This window comes from Haliaeetus albicilla, chromosome 2 (assembly GCF_947461875.1).
Source record: "Haliaeetus albicilla chromosome 2, bHalAlb1.1, whole genome shotgun sequence".
NCBI classification, from domain to species: domain Eukaryota; kingdom Metazoa; phylum Chordata; class Aves; order Accipitriformes; family Accipitridae; genus Haliaeetus; species Haliaeetus albicilla.
Window position 1 is genome coordinate 10,616,147 of NC_091484.1, and position 18,798 is coordinate 10,634,944.

At 38.3% G+C, this 18,798-nt stretch overlaps 1 protein-coding gene across 2 annotated transcripts in view; it reads left to right on the plus strand.

Annotated features, from left to right (window-relative positions):
- The window catches only part of PREX1 (phosphatidylinositol-3,4,5-trisphosphate dependent Rac exchange factor 1), a 173,343-nt gene that overhangs the window by 103,078 nt on the left and 51,467 nt on the right, over window positions 1-18,798 (plus strand). For both annotated transcript variants that reach the window (XM_069805851.1, XM_069805844.1), the window contains exons 7-11: window positions 3,548-3,681; window positions 7,050-7,165; window positions 8,157-8,306; window positions 11,680-11,827; window positions 15,990-16,090. In XM_069805851.1, coding sequence (XP_069661952.1) covers window positions 3,548-3,681; window positions 7,050-7,165; window positions 8,157-8,306; window positions 11,680-11,827; window positions 15,990-16,090 — 649 coding nt within the window. The remainder of the gene's footprint in view (window positions 1-3,547; window positions 3,682-7,049; window positions 7,166-8,156; window positions 8,307-11,679; window positions 11,828-15,989; window positions 16,091-18,798) is intronic.

The window sequence follows — 18,798 nt, forward strand, 5'->3', positions numbered from 1 at the left end:
TCGACAAGGCCTACAACTTCCAACTGTTTTAATCCAAGGCATCTAAACTGTCAAAAAGAAGTGAAGATCAGCTTACTTATGACCAAGTATTTTACGATTATAAGGGATGTAGCCTGAATCGGGGGAGTATGCAAGCAGCCCAGCATGAAGTTTGGCATTAATTTGTTCACATAATTTGGAACAGGCTCCACCTTGTCTAATGTTTCTGTTTAACCAGACCAGCAGTTTCACTGGTTTCTATGACTTTGCACTTCCTTCCAGCTGTCCCAATGGACCATCCCTGGTCTGATCTTCATCTTATCGCCATCAGTGCCACCCTCAATATTTCCAACATGAAGAACAACGTAACATCATTTTGCTTTTGCAGAGTCTCTTCTGCTTGTGCTTGCGAGTCATCTGTAACTTCACTAAGAGCAGTAGTTGTTTTTTAGAGATATTTCATCAGTTCAACATTTTTTCTTCAACATCTCCACCCTCCAATCCGCATCTCCTAATACAACTGTCGCTGTCACTGTCATATACTGAGCATATATTGGCATCGTCCTGTCAGTGTCTTTCTGAGACAGATTATAATGAGGGGATGTGTTAAAGTAGGCCAAATCTGGGAAGCTGCTGAAGGCCTGCAGCTTAATCAGAGATCTGTTCATCAAAATGAACTCCGCTCAGATTCATTCTTTTGGAATGCACAGAATCCTTGTAGATGTATGTTGTGGATTAGTCTCAGGCAAGTCGATTTGATTCTGGTTAACCTTTCTGGGAAACAAAGACTAGTTTAAAAAAGGGGGAAAGAAAAGTAGAGGATGCATGAGAAGACCAACCTTTGTATACAATCTTTTTGTTTGCTTAGTGAAGAACAAGTTAATATGCTGTTTCTGTTAATTATATATTGATTTTTCTGTGGGGAGAGCTCCTTCTCATGAGTCCTTGTGAATTATTTTTAGTGAACAATTGCTACATATCCTCAAATTCTCCCAGTCTGAAATGCATAGAAAAGCAAAACCCCCATCACAGAACAGCATGACTTGTAAGATATATGTTAGTGCTTAGGCAGATCAATCATTTTATAATTGGCTGTAATTTGCAGTTCTACTAGCTATGATGCTTTCTTTTTCTTTGAGTTTGTTGGGGTTTTTTTTCCCTGCAGCTTGGTCCCACTTGGAAAGGTGAGAAATACTGTGTTGACTCTGAAAATATTAAATAAATATTCTTACTTACTCTGTTTCTTACTATTGAAAAACCTCTCAAATGGGTATAAATAGTATAGAAGTAGCTAGGTCAACAGCAAACAGGAAATGCATCAACAGTGTTTAGATACCATCATGATGGGTCTGATGGAAAAATAAAGATTCTTAGATTCTTAAGGCGAGAAGCAACAGTTGCAATAATTTGCTTTCACTTCCTGCACAAAATAGGCCAGATAATTTTACCCAGCAATTCCTGTGTCAGTAAAAGATTGACTCCAATTACTGGTGTCACTGTGTTCATTACTTTTGCTGTATTTCGGTATCTTTCAGAAAACTAAATACTTGATGTTGAGGTGCTCTGAAGCCCAGGTTTTTGCATGGGCAAACCACATGAGGAGCATGCTTTTATGTTGTACAGTCAGTATCTGTTCCTATTTGTGTATTTGTTAGTATGCCTCTGGGGTCGTAATTCTGAGATACAGTGATTTCTCCTGGAGATAATAATGGTCAACAGGTCATTTTCAAAATAACAAGTGCTCATTTCTGGACGTGTATTAACTCTTTCTATGGAATGATTAAGAAAATAAAAACATATTGGCACAGTAGATGAAACTATTGCATCTAGCTAGTTCCTGCATCATTCTATCCAGAATGTATAGAAACACATATGTGAAACACACAAATTGGTATTGCATACTTGGCAGCCTTTAAAGAATAGCTGCTTCCTTGTTAACTAAAAGCAAGACATGGACAGTACAGCTGGCAAGATTCAGTTTAGAAAATCATGTAATCAGAGCTTCATTCACACCTTTAGAGTGACTGCATTGCATTTAGAAAGGCTGATTTCAATTCAGTGACTTTCCCTGAATAGCTTGATGGGACCAGACTGTGCCTTCCTCAACTCTCCGCCCCCCCCCCCCCCAAAAAAAATCACTCATGCAATGTCTAAAATCAATCAAACAGATCTTTCTGGGGTGACTTTACAGATGGAGCTGGATTTCATGCCTATGTACAGAGATGTCTTCAGTTTAAGTGGGATAAATTGTGTTTTACAAAATTTTTCTATTATTTGTGAATATAGGGTTAAGGGACCTTTGGAAATCAAGCAGTTTTGTTGATAATAAATGTCTTGAAATCCAAAGTCAGTTCTCTTTTCCAGTAAGACTCAAGGCAGTGGGGCATACCATCTAATTTACTTCCTTATCTGCATGCTGACTGTGGAAGGAAGTTACTGTTACCCTCGGATGTGCTTCCTCCCAACTCAAAGAGAAATCTAAAAACTAATGAGTGATCCAGAACTGGGTGGTAAATGTTTCCAAGGCCTCAGAGAGTTTTTCTGAAAAGGAACCTTTATTGATAGGATGCTCTTGTACCTTTGAAGTAATACTAGATCAAGGAATTTAAGGCTAGTGCCTAAGGTTTAGCCAAACCATCTTGTTTAGTCCATGGAGCAGTTGAGGAGCAGATTCCCAGCTGTATGCATTCAGGATGTGAGGTCACTTGGAGTTTGCCTGTCCTGAGAGCAACCTGGGACAGCCCTATAGTTGTTTTTCATTTGAGCCCAACTGCTTTTGTCCTAGAGGGCCCCATTTAAAGGACTGTATGATCACTTTTCCTAGGCATAATCTGAGTAGCAGTTTGGGGAGTGAATGTTTTTAGAGTGATCTTCTGTGGTTTGCAGCTTCTGGGCATCCTCATAGGCTGAAGCGTCTTGAACACGAAACTCAGTTATCTCTATGGCTGTCTAGTGCATATAATGGCTTGTACATAGTAGCTAGCACAGTGTCCAGGACCCAACCTCTGATTTTCATGGCTATGTTTCTAACTTGCATGTGTTTATTAGAACTCCGGAAAGGAGAGCACCTGCATATACTTCTAACAAAAAGAGTTGGAGAGACATATCACCACTGAGATGATTTTGCAGAGAGATGGTTAATAGCGTCGTATGTTGGTATCAGAGCTACAATGTTACGGAAATACCATTATTCTTTTATAAAGCGTTCCTAAAGCTATCACTTGTGATACTTGCAATGATAGCTCAGAGTATGAAGAGAAGACTAATGGTCTTGAGAGACTCACAATACAGCTGCTTTGAGAGTGAAAGATATCTTTGGGAAAAAGTCTCCTGGAGTTTAATAGGGCAGATTTATTGTAGTGTATGAGGACTCAAAAAAAAAAAAAAAAAATTTGTAATCCAGAGAAAACATGTTGTGTTTAGCCACATTAAGAAATTGAGGACTTCCTCCTTATGAGTGCATCAGTTATTTCACAGTTTAATAACATGCAGTGTTCTAGTAAAAATCCTTCATTGCTCACACACAAAAGAAGTTAAAAGTAAACAATATCTCTTTTCAATGTTTCAGGGGTCAAATCTGACAGATATCTGCACACAGCTCTTGCTCCAAGGGACTTTGTTAAAAATCTCAGCAGGAAACATCCAGGAGAGAATGTTCTTTCTGTTTGATAATCTACTGGTTTATTGCAAGAGGAAATCCAGGTGAGTCCCTCTGTCTTTACAGTTTTATAATGGGACCATTCAGAATTTTTTTAAGTTGAAAGTATGATCAGTTACTGATCATTCACTGTATTCCCTGTTGCTCTCTGTAGGGCTGAGTCACAGATGTGACTTTCCTCTGTTCTTGACTATTGCTATTACTTAGACTGTATGAGAAAGAAGTCACTATATGGTAGGATAAATATGCCAGACAGTATTGGGGTCCCCACCCTGCGAAGTGCACAGTCCCGAGACAGAAGTCGATACAGTGCAGAAAAAACACAGAGTGAGTTCTTACAGATGGAAGGCTTCCCAGAGCAGATGGGTCTCCAGGAGTGATGCGAAGAAGGTGGCCTTGCCAACTTTCATTGTGAGGTTTTTCCAAGCAGAAGAAGGTGACGTGAAAAATGATATAAAGCCAAGAAAGGGAAGGTAGAAGACTAAGAAAACATTAAATAGATGCAGGGCACAGAGGAGTGAGGAAGAGATGAAGATTAGCAAGTTGCTGTTCAGCATTTGCAGCCCGTGTTCTGTGCCTTGTCTTCCTTATCCTAGTAACAATTTTTGCATCATTCCGCCTTATAAAACTTAAGCATTATTAACACCTGCTGCTTAATGTTGAAATAGCATTGGCAGTGTGGAAGACAATTTCCTTCTGCAGCAATTATACTGTATTTCAATTCTTAAGCTTTTCATCTTAACAGCTCCAGTCTCATTCTCATGTCTTGGTCTCTTCTGAATTTAAAATGCATTCTCTACAGTCCAGATTCTCGTCCTCCTTCCTTTCCTGTAATATCCTCCCCCATCTTCAAGTTATACTTCTTTACTGGTGATGGCCAAGTAGAGTGGCCAACCCAATTAGAACTTCTCAAGAACCAGAGTGTTCTCTCCAAAGAAAATTCTTGTATCTCAGAATTTGGGTTTATTTCCCAGTTTTTTGTTCAGTGGGAATTTTGGAACCATTAAGCTGAGAATGTTCAGACTTTTTGTGTGGATAATGCTGAAACTATACAACATAAATACAAATTATTAGATGAAGTCTACATTAGAAATTAAAGGAATGTGATATAAATTTTTAAATTAAATTTAAAAAAATTTTCAGAATTCAATCTTGTATGGCTTTTAATATTATCTAACTGAAGCATTCTGACCGTGCTGAAATTAAGCAAGAAAGATGAAACATTTCATTTTGATACTTTACCAGATTTGTCAAAATCCAAACTTCCATATAAAACAGAGTTCAGAAATTGTGTGTCTTCTAACAGAAAGCTATTCCTTTTTAAAAAAAAAAAATCAATTTGATATCTAATCTTTTACTTCTTCAGAGCTATTAGAAACTGTTTTTCTAGTCCTGTTTTCGTAGTTCAGGTTAGCCTAGCCCCTCCCACACTGTCCAGGCATTTTTCCTGGAATACCAAGATTTAGAAAACAAAATGTTCTACTGCCTTTTAAGCAACTCTCTGTTTTTTGTACAGGAGATAATTGCAGAGCTACTCTGTAGTTTGGCTTGATTTTGGAGAAGGCTGCTGTAACACTTTGATTTTCCCAAAGGATCGATATTGTTTGTATTTATCTAATAATGTAGCTTGAACTGATGAAATGTCAAGAATCTGATTTCCATTAAAAAATAGAATATTTTATTAAGTCTGCTGGGAATTGCCTAATGTAAAAGATATATTTAGAGATCGCTAAGCAACTTTAATTTTGGATATTTCTTCTGTCTAGCTGCTATTTATAATTAGTCCAGGGTGGAAATTAATGTCTATACAGTTGTGCTGGTGTGATCATTTGGCCAGCTGCTTGACAAACAACTGACATGTTAGTGGAACACAAATTTTGAAAAAAAAAACCACACCAAAAAACTGCCTGTGTCTGTTCCTAATTTGAAATTGAATGACTTGGTTCTCATCTTACTTACGCCATGCTTATTTTGTAGAAATCACTGGAGTTTTTTTGATTGAAAAGTGCAACCAGAATTCAGGCCTCAGTCTTTGATAAGTAGTCAACAATGCAGCCATTTGAATTTGGGCATCATATCTTTTCACAATAGTGTAAATTAGGAGTAGTGTTGTTGAGACCAATTTAAGATGTGTTTAGAATCAGAATTAGTTCTGTGATTTTAGAGCTAAGACTGCAATCTCATCTTTTGCAGAAGCTTAGGGAAGTCTGACAAACTGATGACATAGATTTTCAGGGCTGAGTATTGTTTTGTGTTTTTAGCAGGATCATAGACTGCTGTTTAAATTAAATCCTGATGTCAGGAACAATATGTTTCATGTGGGGAAATGGGCTGAGTATTTAAAGGGTTTCAGTAAGGCTGCCAGGACAGTTTTTCTTTTGACTCCAACAGTTGTCTTTAGGAAATGATCTAATAGCTCCAAGATCTCAGTCCCTGTCAGTCTGATTGGATGTAAATATAGGGTCATCACTAAATGTCTATTTGTCACTAAAGCTAGCTGTAAAAGGAAACATTGTTCAGAAAAACTTGGTGATTCTCCTCTCACCTCAGTTTATCATAGCTATTTTACTTTGACAGAAATTTTTTCCCCAGCTGTTTTTATTGCAATATTCTTTGAATCTTATGAGCTCCTGGCAAGTTGCCACAGCAATCCCTTCACTGTACAGAGGTTGGACACCTGCCATCTGAAATGATGATCATTTGACCGGTTGTGTTTTCATTCACATAGCAGGGTTGTTCTTAGATATTAAAGCTCAGCAGGTGTCAGGTGGATAGTTTTAAACCTATTCTAGACATAAAAATCAGAACATAATTAGCAATAAAAAGTGCTTTCCTGAAATGTTTTACAAGACGTTTCAACAGAGACACTATAAAGCTTATGGATAAGGAGGTAAACTTTGGTGCAAAATCACTGCAGCAGCACTTTCACAAATGACACATATAATGACATTTAACACACATATGACAGACCATGTGACACTAGCCTATTTACATGTTTCATTTCATATTTGAAACTTGGTACACATACAACAAATTTATCAAAGTTTTAGGCAAACAAAGGAAGCAAATCTAACATTGTGTCAGGTGATACTGCAGCTTTCATCCCAAAGCCACACACAGTTCAGTTGTACTGGCATTTCAATCAGTTACTCATCAAGAATGTAAATCTTGAAGGCATCCCAATCTTCACATAATCTTGCAAAATAAACTCTTTATTGCTGTACTGACACTGTTGTATGATTATCTTTGTGAGCTGATTGAGTATTCCAATTATTTAAAATCTGAAACATGGTCAAATACCACAAAACACTACATTAGAATCCTTTTTTAATGGTCATATCAGATTGATTTATGCATATATGTGTTACACTATTTGCTTATGTGTTGCTAACAGTCTAAATCCTGATTGCAGAGTTACTGGAAAAAAGCCATCTAAACGGACAAAGTCAATCAATGGCTCCCTTTATATCTTCAGGGGCCGAATAAATACAGAAGTCATGGAGGTGGAGAATGTAGAAGATGGAACAGGTAAGAGACCAAATACTGTCTTTTAACAACACAGCAAGTCCAGATCTTATGTTGGAAGTTGGTACAAAAGTACTTGTCTGTCTCCTTTAATGAAATCTTAAGTAAGCTATGTAACTTCTGGTGCATTTGTTATTAGATGAACTTATATAATTGAAAGACTGGACATGCTTTTAGGCACTTGTCCTTCATTCTGAAATGACCTTATGAAGAGTTTGTGTACCCAGAAGCTTGTCTATTTTTTCTCCTAATCCAAGTTAATTTAGTAAAAGATATTTTATCTTCTTTCCGTCCTTTATTTTCTTACATCTTAAGCCATTACAGCTATAATAACAGAACTTCATGGATCTTCTTCTCATTTAGAATACTACCAAATATTAGTCTTAGCATCAAATCAGTAGCAAGGAATGTGGCTGTGAATGAAATATGGGAATGGCAGTTGTGTTACGATTTTTGTGTTCTGACACAGGCAGGAAGAAGGATGGGTTTCTAATTTCATCCACAAAGGCCACACCAGCCCCTGCTCCTATTGTAATAAGTCGGGAATTAATATTATGTCCTTTAGACAGTTGACACTTAAAGAGTTCCCATGTCCTGTGGACAAAAATACTTACAGTGCAAGAAGTTAGCATGTCTCCAAAAGTTCAGAACAAATAACCTAAACAAACATCATAGACTTTTTCACTGATGTCATTGTAATTTAAAATATTTTAGTTCTTCTTCTGAGGTGAAATTACAAAGTGTTACTCTTAGGACTGAAACATTCAGTCAGTTTGAACAGCCCAGGCATGGATACTTCTATTAATATTTGTACTTCCAGAGTGGTAAGTAAGAAAACAGTCACACAGACAGTCAGTAAGACTGATGCATGAGGAACATCTCCAGAAATCAAGCTCTTCAAAGGAGAAAATTTTAATTAAGGTGTCCCACACTGATCTGATTAAAGTAGCAGGCCTTCTGTTCACTGTGTGTATTGTGCTTTGGGTTTTTACAGCAGATTACCACAGCAACGGCTACACTGTGACAAATGGCTGGAAGATACACAACACAGCCAAAAACAAATGGTTTGTTTGCATGGCCAAGACTGCAGAGGACAAACAGAAATGGCTGGATGCTATAATCAAGGAAAGGGAGCAGAGAGAGAGTAAGTGGATAATGTATTTTCCAATGCACTGAATGAACTTGGGTACAAAGGAGAAATGAACAGGCATGTATAAGTATCCAAGAGAAAAAGAAAAGGTTGTATTTTTTCCTCCATGGGCAGAATTAAAATCTATCCTTAATGACAAGGAGAATCAAGTGGTTGAAAACAAATATTTCTGAATGTGTGCCTTGGGGTTTTTATGGACTTGTGTCAGTATATTTATTAAATAAATAACTGACCAGAGTCAGTTTCTTTGATGCATTGAATTACTGTGAAAAAAAAATTACATTTAATCAGTTTCATTTGTTGGTCTTTTATTTGTAAATAAGATAAAATTTTATTGTATTTATTGGTAAAAGCAAAGAAAAAAATCCAGTTTGCATCCTTTTTCCAGAGGCAGTGACACAAACTCATTCTCACAAACTTGGCCTCCATGATCTTGAAATAAAGAGAACAGCTCATGGAGAAGAACTCTAGAAGTATTACACTTAGACAGAACAGTGTCAGATGTATGCAGATGCTTGTCACTTTTATCTTTTCTTGTGGAATGAAACAAAAGCTAAGCTTATCTTGAAATGGTATCGTACAATAGAAGCAAGCTCACGAAGCCATGGATCAGGGTAGGTGATAAAAGTTCTGAGTTCCTTTAAAAGTTGGAACTATCTTTCACAAGTTAACTTGCTTCCCTGTTTGCTCAATTAGAACAATAATAGATCATTGCCAGAGAAAATGACACTTATTTTAAAACATTCTGTGCCTTTTAGAAGTTGTTTCCCTCTCTGCACATGCAACTCCATTAAAGATGTAATTGCTCATTTATGCTAATATTGAAAGCAGGCAGTCCGAAACCCTTTTTTAGTAGTGGGTTTTCAGAACTTGTACTTGCTATGCAATAATGCTTTAGATTTGTAAAGTATTTTAAGAAAGTTACAGATCTGTCACTGAAGTTTAATGAAAGCAGAGAATCTAAATCCTTTAATCTTCTTTGAAATCCAAACCTTAGTTTTAATTTTACAATACTTTGCATCTAATCTGCTAAACACAATGCACATTGCAGTGTTATTTGTTACCATAGAATATAACATACTGTATCATATATAAACCCCAATACTTTGGATAATAGAAAGGATACAGCCTTCAAAATGTAGATCAGGCATGGTGTAAATTCAAAACAACTACCTGAAGGCATGAGGGAGAATCAGTTTTGATTTTTGCTCATTGGTCAGTTCTGCATCCCACTCTACTGTAAGGGTCCTGATCTTCCACATGATGTTCTTTTTTTTAATAAAATACATTTCTTGGCTCTTACTTTTACCCTCAGAGTTCTAAATCATATCTCTCAAAGATCCAGTGAGTTTCGATTTCATAGTGAGTTTTCCCTTTGTGAGGTCGCTAGTGCTCTGCGGAATTTCCTGTGCATCGGGTAAAATGTGTGAGGAGAGAGAAGGTTCAATAAGAAGTAAAAAGACAGGACTAGAAAAATAGGCCATATATAAACAGGGAGCTTGAGAATATGGGGAGGTGACGGAAATAAATATTAGGAAGGGAAAAGAACTATTCCTTAATAGAAAGTTTCTCAAAGTTTTCCATGCAGCATTGTCTAGTAAGAGTGGGTTTTTTTCTGAATCTTTTTGTCATATAGTTTTATGATGTGGCAGCTGATGACAGGCACTCGGGATAAGCATGGATATTCTGGCAGACATTCCAGGCCTTACTGGAAAATCTCCTTTGGATCAGAGTACTTACAAAGTCACAGAGATATCAGTGTTTGGATTAGAAAGCTTGGTGAGATTCCCAATTCTGTAGGATGAGTTGGGTAGAATGTGCATTCCAGCCTGCCATTTACATCAGAGCCTGGGGAATTCAGTGATGTAAGACCAGCAGGAAACATGTATACTGTTACACAGGCTGTTTTCTATCACAAGTTCACGTTGCAAATTAGCCTCAGCTACACGTGTCAGCGTTTGCATTGGATTGGATCACAGTATTGGAGAAATAAGAAGATGGAAGAATACCGGCAATAAGCCAGGGGATTTGTGGAGCCAAAACCTTTAGCCAGATATTGGACACATGAAAGAAATACTGTATTTGAAAGACAAAATGTTGTGCAAGACTAATTTCTGGAACGTGCATTTCAAGCCTCTAAAAAAAAATGCATTAAACATTTACAAAAAGCTAGAAAGCAGCTCTGATGACACAGAAGACTGTTAATTCATTTCAGTATCTTACCATAGAGCAGCAGGATTTATGTCCAGTGAGGGTGAACTGCTCTTCCCAAAGAACGTACAGGTTTCATTTTCTAGCCTTAACACTGATCACTTAAATTCTGCCTAATGTCAATCTCTGTAAAAATTAGGCATGTAAGTACAGGACCAGTTCAGGCTCCCTGTTTTAAAGCTAAGCCTAGAGATGTCTCAAATCGGTGCCTTTGTTTTGAACTGCAGAGTTGTCTAGATTTGCAAGTTCTAGAATAACATAGCCAGAAAACAAAATGATTTGTTCAGGCTAGAAGAGACAAAACATCTACAGCAACAAAAACAGCTTTTCTCATATGCTGTCCTCCTCAAGCAATTTGCAAATCTAAAGGGAAGAGTGCCAGAAAATGCCAGTTATGACGATAGTTGTAACATAGACACCTATTGTTTTCAGAGATCATCCTCCTGACTGTAGCAATTTTCAAGTAAACATGAGAGATGTGGAAACTCATACAAAATGGATGTGAAATTTTCTCTATATCCAATTATCTATCATTCCTTAAATCATTCAGTATTTCTTTCATTGACTGGATAATGTGATTGTCAAACTGTATTGTTAGCCTCGGGGTATTAGTAAATAGGCTAATTAAGAAAGGGTGAGAAAATAATGTTCCTGTCTAGTTTTGATTTAGTTAAGGATGTGAATTTGATTTCAGCAGTTCTGTATATTTGGCTTCAAGTAATAGAACACTCAAAAAGTCATCTGCTCTGTCAAGCATTCAGCTGCCTCGAACAAGTCTTATGCCAGCAGTTATTTCAGGGTCAAAAGTGAAATTACAACAGGAAATCAGTTTCAGAAGGTATATGTTTTATCTTGATTTGGAACTTCTCTGTGTTCTGTAAATCATTCTACTTTGTGTGATGTGATGTAACCATAAGTTTAAAGCTACTTTTTAAAATGGAGAAGAAAAGCTGCAAGCATCTCAGTGGTGCTAAACTCACCAATGACAGTTTTTTACTCAGATAAATAAATGACCCAATTTCCTCTTTTTTGGAAAAGAAGTCAGTTAATTTTTGTGTTTCTACCATTTTTTTTCTGTTTGGCCTCAGCTTTTGACTCTCAGCAAACACTTTATCTGATGTTAAGGATCTGAGAGAATTTCTGCTTTGTATTCCAGGTTTGAAACTGGGAATGGAGAGGGATGCATATGTCATGATTGCAGAGAAAGGAGAGAAGCTGTACCAAATGATGATGAGCAAGAAAGTGAACCTTATCAAAGACAGGAGGAGAAAATTAAGTACTGTTCCCAAGTGCTTTCTTGGCAAGTAAGTGGCATTTGAATTGAAAAGGCCCTTTCATACCAGTTGAAAGAATGGACTCTGGATTTTCTGTGGACGGTATTGTGAGGTCAGATCAGATGTGCTTTGATGCTGCTTAATTGAAAAGGCCATAACCCCTATTATAGTTGTGATTTATTAAAATTAATCATTGATTTCTATTTTATGCCATGTGCAGGCTGTACAGTGACAGCTCATTCTGTTGTACAGTAACTCATAACAGCTGTTTCAAATCAGCAAAAGGAATAAGAAAAAATACCTTAACTCCCACAAGCTCAGGGCTGTTGGTGGCCTAACCTGTATCCTCTTTTGTATACAAGCAAATGCTTACCAGGTGATGTTTAAATCCAGCAGAACTGTCCAAGTCTCAGGATTGAATTTAGAATTTTTCTGTTTGTCAACAGACACAAATGAAATTTTGTGCATCAGGAGACCTGATGCATTTGTTAGAAGTATAGGGCTTTATTGGCTGAGAAAAAACTCTTTCACTCAGGCTAGATATTACAAAATAATTCTTAAGAATGATATGTATGAAGCAGTAGAAGAGAGACCCCTTGGACAAATCAGATGAGAGATAAGGTATGGTAGCAGTGGGGCTGTTGTAGGGAAATGTCCTGCATGGCATATAGGGAGACATATTAGTTGACCTGAGAAGACTTTTCCAGTTCAGCTGTTTATGATTCAAATGATCAGCTGTGGGAGGAAAAAAAGTTCTGAAAGGCAGATTATCCATTCATTTCCCTTCCCTCCCCCTGGTCTCTGTAACAGCAGTTTGCAGGCAGCATTCCTTGTGTACAGGGTGTGGAAATGATGCATTGTCTTTCTGCCTGACAGAAGGCAATCTGGTAGCATAGGCTGGCAAGATTTGGTTACTTTTTTCTCCCCCCCCGCCCCCAGTTATCTTGCTGGATTCAAATTGAAACCTTTAAGCTCTGATTTTGGAGGCATGATATGGCATTTCCTGTTTTCCATGCAACAAGAAGTACCGGATCAGAAATTTATGTTCTTCCAGTGCTGATATACATGAGTCTGTTGTGGATTCCCTGATATTTTGCTTAGTCTCAAGTGTTTCCTGGGATTTCCTGCTACTCATTTTTCTTCTAAAATGTCTGTTTTCTTACATGCTCCACAATCTTTCCTGCTCATTGCCCTTAGTTTGCTTGACAGCCACCTGATGCTCCAGTAGTGAGGACTTGACCTAACTTTGCCAATGGGTAACTGAGCCCAGACTGAGATACCTACAGGTATCCTGATTTCTAACAAAAGCATTATTTCTGCTAATGTTCTAGCCTTCCCCATAGAAAATAACTGCTGATAAGTTTTCAACAGTCACTTGTTGGTCCAGTCCTGGGCAACTCAGTTGAGTGCAATTCAGTCAGTACAATCTGGTCATGGCTTGCAGACTTTTGGTATCATTCCTGCGGCTTCCCCTGAATAATGCATATTAGCTGTGACGTATTCATTTTTTCAGATATTCCTGCCTAAGGGAGTCACTAATAACTGTGTTGACATGTACTTAGTGGTTTTCTGCTACATGCAGCTAAGAGTAACACTAAGGCCACAAAAAATAATTTTTCTCTTGGTCTTTGGATATCAGATAACATCTAATAATTCAAGAGCTAAAATGTGTTTGCAGGCAAAAAAAAAAGCATGAATTAATTCTAATACCTTCAGAAATCACATGCATTTATTTATAAGACTGTTTATTGAACTTAACTTCAGCAACTGACTTGCTTGAGTGTAAATCCATTTTGCTAACCACTCCTCAGGTGTACTGGCATTTAGGCATGTGACTAGTGATACAGTGGGAAAGATGTGTGTTGGTGCCAGTATGTGTAACTGTTATGCTTGCTATGCTTCTTTTCAGCACTGCACTGAATTGATTGCAAAACTTTGAACTGTATTGAACTTGTAATAGAGAGGATCTATTAACCTCAGTAGACTCCAAACATATCTGATCAGATTGCACAAACCTAGATGGGTTGGATTTTCCTGTGTATTTCTTGAGTAGAAACCCAGCTGTTCTAAGTCCCTTAATTTCAGAAGTATACTTGGGAGATGGTGTTCTGACTTGCATGCCAGATGAAAACTGAGCATGGCAGCACAGTTGTACTGGAGAACTGCCTAGGACAAGATGAGGAAACAAATCCAGCTTTGTCATCCACTTTTTGGGTTGATGCTTTTTTAACAACAGTCCAGCCTATACGTAAAAAACCTCTTGGAATGTTTCTGGATCATGCACTTTCAGTGCTTATAAAGCCTTCAGAGCAAACAATAACTGATTTTGCTTGTGAATCAAATGCCACAGAAGTCTTAAAGTAGCTCTTAAGAAAACCATCCCATGGTTCTGAAGCTTCAGGGCTGTGAGAGTAGCGTTCAGTTATTTTCCTTTTTCAGCTTGCAATTTCAAACTTTCAGAAGACTGCCTTACCTTTACAATCCAAATAGACTCCAGGGACACAGTTCCAAATAAAAGCAGCAGGAAAGCTAACAGGGTAGCGGTGTTCCCCTGAAGTTTTGGGCAACTGTTTAAGTGCTGTAAACTGCCAGAGACCCATTGCGCTTGATGGAAAAATGTATAGCAGCTGGGCACCTACCCTGGGTACTTAACATGATTAGAGCCATTGGCCTGCATGTCTGTGATGGGGCACTCCACAGAGTGTGTCTTGTATTCTCAGTAATGAGTGTGGAGGATCATTCTTACTTTTCCTCCCTCTGCAGTTTATATTCTGTTTCAGCTTTTAAATACTTTTAGAAACAGTTGAGAATCACTGGGAAATTGAGAATGAGCTCTCCTTAGGAGATAGAGAGTCTGACTCATCACTACAGTACTCTGGCTTTAGGAGTTTTACAAAACTCTACTGGTTTCCATGGGATTCCCCTGGCATACTTGAATAGATTCTCCTGCTTTTTCTACATTATGACAGTTACAGAGTAGCCCCTCAGCAAACCGAAGTTTTCAGTACTGACATTGTTGTTATTCTAAAGGCAGAATCAAATACTACCTACAGCTTAGATGAGTCAGCTCTGATAAACATGAAGAGACTAAAAATACTTCATTTTGAACCCACAAGTGGAGGCATGGGTACTGCTGTTGATAAGCAGCAAACCTCTGCATGTTGGCAAGCACCCAAGTGGTTTACTGAACTCAGGTTTCCCATATGTCACTCTGCTTTCATATATTCCTTTTGTTCTTCCCTATGAATTTAACACATTTGTAGTATAATCACTAATTAACCTGGCAAACAGCTCAGCCCCCTAGGGCTTTGGCAGTGCTCTATTCGTCAGGTTTGCAATGTCCATTTTTCTGTACTTACTGTTTCTAATTGAGTAACATCCTACATATCTATCCATTTTTGGCTTTTATACTGCCCATATGTACAGCTCTCCCCTTCACCAGAGAGAGATTTTGTTTTGTGCTGCATGAGCAGGCAGACTTAGCACCTTTTGTCTATAAATTAGAAGCATCACTTATGTATCTGCCAGGCACCAGCTCCAGTAAATGACCTTAAATTAACCTGTCAGTGGGACTTGTGCTCTCTCTTACTGCTGTGTGCTTGAATTCATTAGGTTGAATCTTCTGTCTTAAGTCTTACTGTGATTCCATTAAAGCCTATGCAATTACACCACTGGCGGGGGGGACGGGACGGGACGACAGGAGGGGGGGATGACGATGATGACACAGAAACCAGACCCAGTGAAGAAAGGTAAGCATATGTAACTAAGTCAGACCACAGTGCTTGGAGGGATAGATGTAGCTGTTTTCTCTACTGTCCAACTTGGTTTTAAGGCAATCAGTTAATCTTGCTTTGCTTTTCCCCCTTGGATGTCTGGATTGCTCAATAAAATAAGCATTTGCAGCATCTTTGAAGATCCAGCCAATTCTTTCCTTTTTTGTGTATGCTAATTATGATGAGTTAGAGGAATGGTGGGAAAAGTCACGGATAGGAGATCTGGATCTTCTGCAGAGCATTTCCTCCAGAAATGAAGGAAATTGAGCCACCTAATAGAGGTATTGTCTCATCAAACAATTTTCACACTTTCTTTAAGGAGAAAGTCTCCTGTGGTTGGCTGATGACTTGCAGAGGCATGTATCTGCTTATATTCAGAGCAAAAAAGCTAATTGTTTCTATTCTGCTTCCCTTTGCAGTGAGTTTGTATCATGGCTCACAGAGATTGGAGAGATAAGCAAACCAGAGGAAGGGGTCAACCTGGGACAGGCGCTATTGGAGAATGGAATCATTCATCATGGTGAGTGCTCCATGCCATAAAGAGATGTCAGATTCCAGTGAAGCCCTGGAAATAAGGGTGGAAAACTGACTGCAGCTGTTAACATGATGTTCAAATACTTCCCTGTACCATACCATCAAATCCTCAAAATGTTTAATGACTTTTGGGATTAATGAGTGGGCAAATTTATGTCACGAAACAGGGCTTGTTGGGTATCCTGAAAGTGTTAATGCTTGCAGTTGCTTGATTTCTCTGCATCATCTTTGTTGCGGACTATGTCAGGTGTATATTCCTTTGTACTGTGTGTGTTTGAAAATCTGTAGTGATCAATAAATACAGCTTTCCATATGAGACATCAGCAGTACAGAGGATAGTTGAGCAGTGCTCTTTTAGAATGGAGCACAGGTACAGAGTGAAGGGCTCCAGACGATGGGTCATTCTTTCTAATGAGACTGCTTGTTGTAAAGAAAAGAGATGATGGAGGGTTTGTTGTGGGATTTGTTCTTTCTAGCTCATTTGGCAGGAATGTCTCTCTTTAAAATAGTGATGCACCATATTTCTTCATCACACCCAGCAGATGACCTTGAAGTGTTGTGATAAGGGGTATTTTAGAAGAGTAGGGTAGTGCATACAGAAGCATTGCATGACCAAAGTAGCACAAGATGCTTGTTTGAAAATTCTCTCTGCTATCTGTATTTCTACTAAAATAAGGTCTTTCTCCAGATGATGTCCTTTACATCCAGATTTGTCCTGCTGTTTCCTATTGTTTTCGTATTGCATTATGCAAACAGAGCAATGTAGTCCTATTCTAGTTAAACAGCAAATGCCCCAATTTCAACATTCAGGTGAGTTTAGCTGCAAAATGCACATCAAAGGAATATGGTATATAGGTCTTAAGTCACCAGTGGTCTACATTTCCATACAAAATTGGAAACCAATTTAAATAGGGGAGCCATTTAATTAGACTAGTCTTGCTTTAATCTCTTGGTAACTCAGCTCCACAAACTTGTCTTTCAGGTGACAACACCACTGTTAAGAAATGATGTCTGTTATCTTCCTTTAACTAACACATAGAGAAATCTAATATGAGCAGTACCATAATTCTTCATGTACATAAACTTCTACCTCCAGGTACCGAGACGTACTTTCAGGCACATTCAGACTTTGAAGGGCTTCGAGCATGAGCTCAAAAGCTCTGAATGCTTTAGAGTACTTGGCCCTAACTGTGGCTTTGGAGAACTGAAACACTCTGGCTCCAATGTGTAGGGATCCCCCTTTGGATGAAGAGTGCTCTTTTGTGCTCACACCCTTACTTGCCTACATTCCGAATGTGTACACTTGCACTGTTGGTGCAAAAAGCTCTACTGAGACTTTTTATTTCATGATGACTGTTTACCTTGCCATAACTTCATGCTTTGACACTTTCAGCAGTGTCCTTTTTCTCTAAACACATTTACAGCTCAAAGAAAGTTGTGCTGTTACATCTACTGTTCCCCTTATTCAAATGCCCTGTGAGTAAGAGGCATCCAGTTTGGTTTTAATGTTGCCTGTAGTTAGAGTTCCTGATGTTAGTGTCTCCAATGACAGTTATTGCTAGACATTGGAAGGTATTTGCAATGCTGCATTTACTGAAGGAAATATCCCTTGAGATTTTGATAAATCATTAAACATGAAAGTATCCCATTATGTGTCTCCTAACATAGCAAGAACTTAAAACTTAAGCACCGTAACGACACCGTTACCCCTATTCTACATTAGGCAATATCTTTAATCTTTTGTTTTCACTTGGCATAACATTACTGTCAGGTGAAAACTGCTGATCTGTCTCTCAGCCTGCCTGAGAAGCAGAGCCATAGAAGATTGCTAAATGCTGAGCTCTGTGTGTTTTATCACTCATTTTCTTCTGTATCTCCTTTAATTCTGGCTATTTTATCTGGGGCTGCTGATGTGGAAGTGCTGGTACCTGTCACAGAGAGCAGAAGTGATCAGAACCTGATCTGCTGTGTGCCAGACACAAAAGACACTTTCTGGAGTTTTGATTCTCGATTGGATTTAGAAATACAAAATCCAGAGCATACAGACACTCAAAGAAGTCAATAGCTTATGCAGCTTAGAAATTCCACTGTATACAAAAGGATATACACCAGATCCTGCAAATTCTGTTTCATTCTGTGAAATTAAGGAAGAATATCACCAAAAGCAGGAATCTTAATTAAAGACCAGGATGTCCTATGTAATGAGGGAAGGTCTTAAGAATTTCTGGTCTCTGTCTTCTGAACAATTATCCCACCCATTCTGCAAGGGGCAGACTAAATCTCAAACTGAGTCCTGGTACTTCTGAGTCTGCCTAACCCAGTTTAATTGTCTTTAGTCATCCAGTGCAATCAGTTTTCTCAGGTTAATCAAACTCAGGCTAAGATGCATCTTAAATAGTGTAAATCCATGTTTTCTCTCAGTTCATCAAATGCTGTGCCTATGGTATCAAATACTGCATCCAAAATACTCAAGGGTGCTCCAGCACAAAGGCCTGGCCTTGGTTTTGTTACATTGGCAAAGGCAGGAAAGACTACAGTGACTAAGCTACCCCACCTTATCTGCTGTCTGCTTTGGTTGCTCTTCTCTGGATTTCCTCCTCCTTCTCTACATAGTTGTAACCGGTCTCCATTAAATCAAACTGTGAACAATGGCATTTCTATACTACATACTGTAAAATGTGGAAGATACTTTAT